The following is a 9,027-nucleotide window of genomic DNA, read 5'->3' on the forward strand; positions in this document are numbered from 1 at the left end:
CTATCTGCGAGCTTCAACGGCCAAAAATAAAAGGCCGCCAGGCGCCAAGCAAAGTTTTGGTGGGTAAGTAAGAACTGAGATTCTGAAGCAATGAGTCTCACGAGACGCGTCTCTTCAAGCTTGCCCCAGTTTGTTGGATTTGCAAAGAGGTCCTTCAAATCTTACAAATTACCCGGAGATCCCTCTTCTTCTCCCTCTCTAACTTATGGCATCCACATCTTCCATTGCCCTGTAAGTTCCCTCTCTCTATTTGTTACCCACTTCCAGATTTCCATTGCTGAATTCGATTGCCAGCTAAGTTCTCATGGGTTCACCCATTTTCTTGACAAAAAAAGAACTTTTTTTTTTTAATTAAAAATGATGATTTTGTCTAATTTTTTTAATCTTTAATTGGATATGGTTTTTTTTTTTGGGTGATAGGATGAAGTTGGGATTGTTGCAAAGCTATCAGAATGTATAGCTTCAAGAGGAGGAAACATACTTGGAGCTGATGTTTTTGTTCCTGAAAACAAGAATGTCTTCTATTCCAGGAGGTAAGGTTATCTTTCAGTGGTATAAATTTTTCTTATTCAATGCTAAATGTCTTTAATTGATAAATGCAAGAGATAAATGTCGAGTCGTGGTAGTCATCACTTTATGCCAAAATGATAAAGCTTAGGGCTTTGTCCTAAGGAAACACGCTCGGAAAAAATCAATATTGGATCAATGGAACAAGTGAATGTTGCAGTAAGAATTTAGTTCTTATTGGACGATTGTGTTGTTGGTGTTTGGATAGTTGTTCTTTTGGCCAAAGTTTGAACTAGGAAACTAAGCTGAGTACATCAGTTTTAGTTTAAAAGAGAATTATAGGAGGAGATAGTGTAATTGTTTTCTAAATTTCTTCTTGTTAATCTATACCAGCACCACCTAGAAGTAGGTTTGATTTTGGTTTGAGCTTCTCTTGTGTGTTTGTGAATGTCCAAGAATGATGTTTGGCCTGGACAAAGGGTGATATGTTCAATGGTGACTGTACCTTGTGGCAACAAGTTGATTGAATGAACCATTATCAGACCTGGATCTTATTGTGTGAAAAATTGCAGTGAGTTTGTTTTTGACCCTGTTAAATGGCCTCGGGAGCAAATGGATGAAGACTTCATGAAGCTATCAAGAATGTACAGTGCTACAAGATCTGTTGTCAGGGTCCCTGATCTAGACCCCAAGTTTAAAATCAGTGTCCTTGCTTCAAAACAGGTATGGCTTGTTACTTTTCTCTCTCTCTCTCTCTTAATGTTTTTCATGATCAAACCATATTTATCTTGCTCCAGGACCATTGTCTGGTAGATTTGCTACATGGATGGCAGGACAGAAGACTTCCAGTTGATATTACTTGTGTGATAAGGTGATGTTTAAACTGTCATCCCTCTGTGTGACCTTTGTCGTTATTCCTTTTTTTCTAAACTATTTTTAGTCCTATTTGCATTTTATGTCCAAATACTGATTCATCAATTGTATGGCAGTAATCATCATAGAGATCCAAACACTCATGTGATGAGCTTTCTTGAAAGGAACAATATTCCGTATCATTATTTGCAAACAACTAAAGAGAATAAAAGAGAAGGGGAGATCTTAGAGTTGGTTCTGAATACTGATTTTTTAGTACTTTCCAGGTACATGCAGGTAAATCAGGTTATAAGATTCTTTTTATAATTTTGTTTCATTGCAAAGCAATTTAGGGAAAACATTTTAGTCTGGGATTCCACAATATTAACTGAAAGAATAAAATTTACCTTTTCTTTCATAAAGGACACAAGCAAGTGTATATGTATATTAAAAATTAGCAGAAGCTTGTAGTGTCTGTTCTTGCTAGTATTCATCATTAGATATATTGGAGGGGTTGAATCAAGTAGAGTTATGTTCAGAGGCTAGAGAATAACTTTTTTTTTTTGCAGGTTTTATCTGGTCATTTTTTGAGGACATATGGGAAGGATGTAATTAACATTCACCATGGCCTTTTGCCATCATTTAAGGGTGGGAATCCATGTAAACAGGTGAGTATTCTTGTTTATTAATGAGCAATTGAAATTGTTGACCATTTCATGCTTCCTTCCTAACTCTAGATGCATGTTAAATTTTCTAGATTATGTTGGCAGGCTTTTGATGCGGGTGTGAAATTAATTGGTGCAACAAGTCACTTTGTGACTGAAGAACTTGATTCGGGGCCTATTATTGAACAGATGGTATATTTTATTTGTTTACTGCTGCTGTGAACAATGTTTTATCCTCTCATTGCTTACCCTGTAAAACTCTGCTTAGATCTCCTTTGATTGATTACAATTAATTGTGATTATTCTCCTCTACAAGGTTTCTAAACTTCACTATTTTAATTAGATTGAATTAACTTAGCTCAGTTTTTTATCTTTGAGTAATAGCTGACAATGCAATTTCTTATTGTCTGACCCATGGATGTCATCATTCTTGAAAAATTCTGGTATTCACAGGATAAAGTTAACTTCTCTAGACGTAGTGGAAAGGTTGTTTTGATGGTTGTGATTCCTCATAAATTGTTAAAATTTATTTGGCTAATTAATTATGACATTGATGCCATCGTTATTATAAAATTTGTCAGAAACGATAACAACTATATGTGATATGTGAAGCTTTCTTATGATAGAGAGTGCTGAAAACAGAGTTTTTAAATAAATGATCTTTTAAGTGCCAACTTCTTTAGCTATTGTTGCTGCAACGTTCAAGTTTAATTAAATATGGGTGCTTATCATCTATAAATTTCCACGTTTGTTTAACTGTTCTCCAATGACATCTGCTCCGTCCATGTTATTTGATGCTGCATTGTTTTATGGTGGTTTTTTTAAATTAATGATCAGCCCTTAAATTCTGAGTGCCCTTTTTGACAGGTTGAAAGAGTTTCTCACAGAGACAATTTGCAGAGTTTTGTGCAAAAATCAGAGAACCTTGAGAGGCAATGCCTTTCCAAGGCTATAAGATCATATTGTGAACTGCGAGTTTTACCATACGAGGAGAACAGGACTGTTGTATTTTGAGAGGGCAAATTAGAAGATAAAGCAGTGTAAAAGGAGGAGGTTGGGGTGTTATGAACGTTCAATTAATCATATGGAATGTCTAGCAAAAGTAATTTCACTCCATGCATCTCTAATTCCTTGTACCAGCTTTCAAAAATCCTGCAGATAGCGGGCTTTTGTCAATATAGGAATCTGGGTGTTTGATCCATTGCCTTTGTCCAAAGAAGAAAAGGAAAATTTTCAGGTTCAAGATGCTTCTGATCCAACCGAGCACCCCCCCCCCCCCCCCCTTTCCCTCTTCTTTCCATTGTCTGTCTTTTTTCCTCGATCACTTTGTCTTGTATGAAGCCTCTTTTACTTGACTAGTTAACCTCTTGATAGAGGCTTATTCATTTAGAGAGCCTTGCCTAGTTTGTCTGCACTATCAAATATCGAGCTAACCAAGTGGTTGAGCGATCGAGCTCTGAGCAGGGACCACATTATTGTAATTGCAGATTTTTTCGTGGTGAGTTTCTTTTGATAAAAAAAAAGAAAAAGAAAAAGAAAACTACCTAGGTGCATCATTGCTCTAAGTTAGGGTGCAATGATTGTGATAGCATGGGAACGATATGCTACATTTTTGTTGTATATCTAGCACAACCAATCTTCGTGTTGGGCAATTTCATTCTTGTCGTTTATCTTTCCTAGAGCATCCCCCGCTCTACAACCAGGAAAAAAAGGAAGCTTCTTTTTCATTTTTTACCTCCCATTTGAGATTATCAATTTTCTTTTGTCTTTATAGTCGTGATCATTGCTATTGTTAGTACTTTTTGTCAGCATGAATATATAAAAGATCTCTTAAGTCTGTATAAAAACTCATTTATTCTCCCTTCAGATCGGGACCCCTTCCTCTGCAACCTCATCTCTGTGGTAGCATACATTGGAAGAACTTGTTGCATAGCTCACATATTGAAGACGATTTCTATTCTATATGTCACAAACCAAAATCAGTATGTATGCACAACAACCATACTCTATCCTATATACTGTCACCGATACTCAAAGATTCGAGAGAAAGCTCAGCTGCTTCAGCATAGCTGACTTGACGGAGAAGGTTTTGAATCCCATCGACCCATCTCTGCTTATGAATCTTGCTTTTACACTTGAACTCCAGAAGACCTTGTCCAGTCTTGAGGCCGAAATAGAGTTCTTCAGAGGTTTCCCTTTCTTTTCTGTATGGCCATGCAGAAGTCTCGTCGCAAACCCCGTAAACAATACCTGGTATAAATAATAGGACTTTTAAGCATGAGAGAAAACAAAAAGCTATATAATAAGTAGTAGCGTTTTGTGCCAAAAAGTTGGTCTTGCTAAAGCTGTAGGAGTCAAAGCAAAGGAAAGAACAAAAGAAAAAGAAAACGGAAAGGAGCTGATATGATGAGATGTCATTAGATTAACGCGAAATCAGACAGTAAAATAACACAATGCTTACATTTATTCTTCTTGGAGAATGCCCCTCCAACGTGTTTACTTTTAAGCTTAATCATGACCTGAGAAATGGAGCGTTTGTAAGAGCTTGCAAACTAGCCATTGAATATGCTATAATTTCTTGAAATTCCATCAAGTTGGTTTTTTTTTGTACCTGAGATTTCTTGCTGATGTAGACGGAGACGCCTTTCCATCGCAATACACCTGAGAATAGCAGTAACAAGTGATTCAGATATGATACTCCAAATTAGCTGAATCAATTATAGATCAAAGTTCTAAAACCTGGTTTTAGTTTACTTTTAAGACCTCTTGAGCTTTGGAGGGAGATTTTACCTTTCCGTGTGTGTTGCAGCAGTTCGCCCTCACAAGGAGGATTCTGCTCCTTTATTTGAGTATGAAAAGCAGCAGACCAATGAGCTTCTGCCATGCTCCTCTCGTAAGGACTTATAGCTGCATTTTTCTTCGCTTCTTTTGGCAATCTTGCTTTCAAAGCTGCTTCTCCTCTTAAGGCTAATTTTAATCAAGGCAAAAAATTTTGCAAATTATAGTTCAGAGCCCTTTCATGAAATTGGAAATACAAAATACAATCTGGGATGAACAAAAATGGAGTAGAATTTCAGGCGCAGATGCTTTTGAATTTCTTCAAGAACTGCAGAAGCAAGTACCTGTTGCAGCTGCTGCTGTGAGAGTCATCAGATCACCAGCACTGTGAATATCAACTGCTGATTTGACAACAGAAGCAACACGGTGATGATCTGCCCCGGCTAGTTCAGCTAATTCAATGCAATGTGATGCCAAAAGTTCAGTAGCGGATGCCAATGCCATGCTCATTTGTGAGCCTGTGCCATTGGAGTTTCCAGCTGCGGCTACTGCTGCCAAGCCTGCAGCTAGTCCAGCAACCGAAACTGCAGAGTGCAGCCGAGCATTTTCTGCACGCATCTTATCTTTCTTTTTCACTGTGTTAGTACCTGAGTCCCTGTGGTGATGGAACCATTTCCCTATTGATCCAGTTCTTCGAGCATTAATTGAATTTATGACTTTCCCTGCCTACAAACACAAGCAGATTTTTTATAAAAAAATTAAACAATTAATCTATCCTGGCAGAAAAGAAAAGGTTAAAAAAGAGATCAGAGCAGAGAAATCTATGAAGTTGGTTGCGTTTGTCAGCCAACAATTCAAAGGAAATTGCCAGATTGTTCAGAGTGAAGAAAGTAATAGTACTTGTTATAATGGATGTAGAGACAAGTCCTATTTACAACCATTCTTTCTTTCTTACAGGGAAGGGCCAAGAAACAGAAAGCCAAAAAATTATCCAATGCAATCTTTCTCAAGGAGGATAAAAATCTCTCTTAGTTTTGATCCATGGCAACTCAAGGATCCTTAGGATTGGAGGAAAAAAAAAACAAGTAAAAAGGGTATAATATGGATCTTTAGAAGGGGAAAATGATGCTAAGAACAAGATCACTTACAATATGTGGTGCAACAAAGGTGTCTGGAAATGAACTTGGATTACTATCAAACTCAAACTGTTTCTGTTTCTGAGCAAGAGCTTTTGAAATTTCTGATGCAGATAGACTCCACGATCTAGACAAAAACTCCATAGGCTCCTTTGGTGTTTGTGGCTGAGGGATAGATGGCAACGACGATGCTGCTTTCAGCTCTCCATCCTCTTCTAGGTTCTCCAGCCCAAACAAAGAAGCTGAATAAAACCCGCTTTCCATTTCTATCTTAGGATCCTTTTTCAGCTGACAGGAAATTAACACTTTCAAACTTGTTTTGAATGAATTCAAAAGCTAAATCCTCCTATTATCTCCTGTAGTAATACTTCCACAAAACTTTTGATATCTTTGGCCTTGACCGTGAGATAAAATGACAGAAAACAAGTCTTAAGAGGTATAAAAGTTGGGAAAAAAAATTATTGCCTTTCGAAACCAGAAAGGTTCTCTACTAAGAACAAAACTTACTGTCTTGTCCGAGCAAACTTATAATTATATAGACATTAAAAAAGGCCCCCCCTTAAAACAGTGAGTGACAAAATAATGAACAGAAGCAGATATCAAAATCTAGTGCTTTGAACCCCCCATGAATTCAGGTGCGGTTTGGTGAAAGAGACAGGGAGTAGTCAAAACAGAATTCACGAAACCCCATAAAATATTAATCAAGTATTAGCTTAATTAACATAAAGAAAGCATTTGTCCTGGATAAGGGGGGAATTGTTCCTTAAGCCTCATGCAGTTAAGCGCATGTATCCATGATATGATGTTCTGATTATGAGTATCTTTCATATTTTAGTATACTAAGAAAAGAATCTATTTTTTTGCTCTTCTTTTTTGTGGGTTTAGCGCCATATCACTTTCGGTTGTTGGAAGTTTTGATAGTATTTGAGCGACAGTAGCCAATGGCGTTGCATGAAACTTTGACTGGACGGTGGGTTCGTGTAAGGGTTTGATGCTTCCATGGATGTCTGCCACATTTCCTTTTTTGCTTAATCGGAAGGTTCAGAATAGTTGCAATTTCCTATATCTTATGACCACAAATAACCATTTTCCTTTTCCGTTGTACCAGTTACTCCTAAGAATTCAATCTGCAATCCTTTTTGTATATCTAGGAGTTCATTGTCTGCTAGCTAGCCACTCAGACTCGGATAACATTAACCAACAAACTAGGCCCTCTTTACTTAATTAACTAACATTAGCAACAAAATCAAGCTTAATTAGTAGCTTACGGATAGTTTGGCTAGACTGAGCTCAAGTTTGATATTGATCTTGTTTTCTTAAAGCAGTTGAGCTTGCCCTTTGCAAGCGGTCAGCTCAGTCGTGCTACTCCATCTCTAGAGTTGGATTTTCCAAAATTTATGCAAGGAAAAGATTTATTGTATTTAGGAATGGAGCTTGATTAATCAGCTATACGAATACCATGTCAAGTTGATTATTGCCAGCGCCTGCGGCCTACCTGGTACCCCAGACAAATAAACGATGTTCACGTGAAATTTACATGGGTAGGTTCCTGTCTGTTTCTCTTCCTAAAACCAGCTCCAATTATTTAACCCCAAGCTCCGGTCCCAAAACTTTGTCCGTGCATAGCTAGCGGTGGTTGACTCTTTATCGAGAATAAAACATAAGATTTTTCAAATTAATCTGCGTTTCATCTGGCTAGTGATTGTGATTTTTCGATGCCAAATCAGGATCAAGACCCTGGATCGATGCTGCGTATAATCTTGAGGACTAAATTGCAGTCGGTGCAATGTCATTTCCAAAGCTATTCCTGATCATGACCCCCAAGATCAATCAACTTCGTAGAACTACCTAACAAACAAATATAGTCAAATTCCGAAATTTTTGACGTTTCGATATTAAGTACACCGTCTTCCGGTTACGTAGCTGTACTTGCCGCCCCTCTTTGCCGTGTGAGACATCATCAGTTAGAATCAATTTTGTACATAGCAATCCGATTAAAATTACACGAGTTAAATTTTATTGCATTTTTTATCTGTTGTGCACAGGTTCGACTACTCAGATTTAGCTTTAGTAGGTTTAGCCTAAGAGCTGCCTTTTCCTCCATGGTGGATTATCTGTACAATCAATGTTTTGGTTAAGTAAGGTCATTGTTCAATCAATGCTTTTGGGTCACAACGGGGTTTCTACTAGAAGAAGTAAAGGATAAAACCCAGTTTTCTCTCTCCTTGTTTCTACCAAAGGGTTTCGTTTGATGCTTGAAATTTTGGGATACTGCAGATCATGATGACATCTTTTATTTTTTTTCCCTTATCTTTTAGAACTGAAAAAGGCAGAGAAGGGCCCGAACATTTCATGATCGGCGAACAAAGACAGTCTATCCTGATAACATGATTTGACTAAGCCAGACTGTACAAAGTCTTTCAAGTTCAAAAACCATAACTACATAATGGAAGATGTTGGGAGTTTTAAACTATCAATAAATAAACACGAAGTCATGTCTATACCATTATTTTAGATTTAAAATCAAAATTATATCTAAGTATTTTAATATATTTTATTTAAAAAATTAAATTCAAATTTTTAAAATTAAAATTAATATTATTATTGTTTTGTAGTAAAAGATATATTATTACGTGTAACTAGATACATATCCTGTCAAGAAATACATAATATGTGTATTATAATAGATTTTTATAGACCCCTTTTATCTAAGTCTGTCAATTAAATCAATGCCAAAGAGTTTTTTGGAAGGTTTCGGATAGATTTGACACCAACAGAGGTAGATATGGCCGGTTATGCCTCTCTATTTCCTTTTTCAATTCCTTTCCACTTCTAGAGGCTTAAGATATGGATGTATCAAATATGATTGAGCACAGAAATTCTTGGGTGGCTTGACCACTTGAAAGCTACCTTCAACCACATTAATCATAATCAACAAACATATATGTAAGAAACTATTCAGTTTTTTGCAATTGAAAGCTACCCTCTTGCATGTAAAGTATATTTTTGTACCGAGAGCTGCCAATGAAAGAATATTTAAATTTGTTCATTGTTGTTCAAGGAAAATGAAAGAAAATCTATTTGGAATT

At 36.8% G+C, this 9,027-nt stretch overlaps 2 protein-coding genes across 2 annotated transcripts; one reads left to right on the forward strand and one right to left on the reverse strand.

Annotated features, from left to right (window-relative positions):
• The first annotated feature begins 16 nt into the window (after nucleotides 1-16).
• Nucleotides 17-3,140, forward strand: LOC18606239 (Formyl transferase). The gene is made up of 8 exons (XM_007039736.3): nucleotides 17-231; nucleotides 421-533; nucleotides 1,080-1,230; nucleotides 1,305-1,378; nucleotides 1,497-1,656; nucleotides 1,929-2,027; nucleotides 2,130-2,216; nucleotides 2,892-3,140. The coding sequence occupies exons 1-8, from the start codon at nucleotides 91-93 to the stop codon at nucleotides 3,036-3,038; spliced, it is 972 nt and encodes a 323-aa protein (XP_007039798.3). The 5' UTR covers nucleotides 17-90; the 3' UTR covers nucleotides 3,039-3,140.
• A 721-nt stretch (nucleotides 3,141-3,861) lies between these two features.
• LOC18606240 (auxin canalization protein (DUF828)) lies at nucleotides 3,862-6,504 on the reverse strand. The gene is made up of 6 exons (XM_007039739.3): nucleotides 5,951-6,504; nucleotides 5,147-5,528; nucleotides 4,815-4,991; nucleotides 4,636-4,685; nucleotides 4,486-4,543; nucleotides 3,862-4,274 (listed from the first exon to the last, which is right to left on the reverse strand). Exons 1-6 carry the CDS (start codon nucleotides 6,200-6,202, stop codon nucleotides 4,036-4,038), a joined length of 1,158 nt encoding a protein of 385 aa, XP_007039801.3. The 5' UTR covers nucleotides 6,203-6,504; the 3' UTR covers nucleotides 3,862-4,035.
• Nucleotides 6,505-9,027: the final 2,523 nt, after the last annotated feature.

The sequence above is a fragment of the Theobroma cacao genome, chromosome 3 (genome assembly GCF_053813885.1).
Source record: "Theobroma cacao isolate CCN51 chromosome 3, ASM5381388v1, whole genome shotgun sequence".
Classification (NCBI taxonomy): Eukaryota; Viridiplantae; Streptophyta; class Magnoliopsida; order Malvales; family Malvaceae; genus Theobroma; species Theobroma cacao.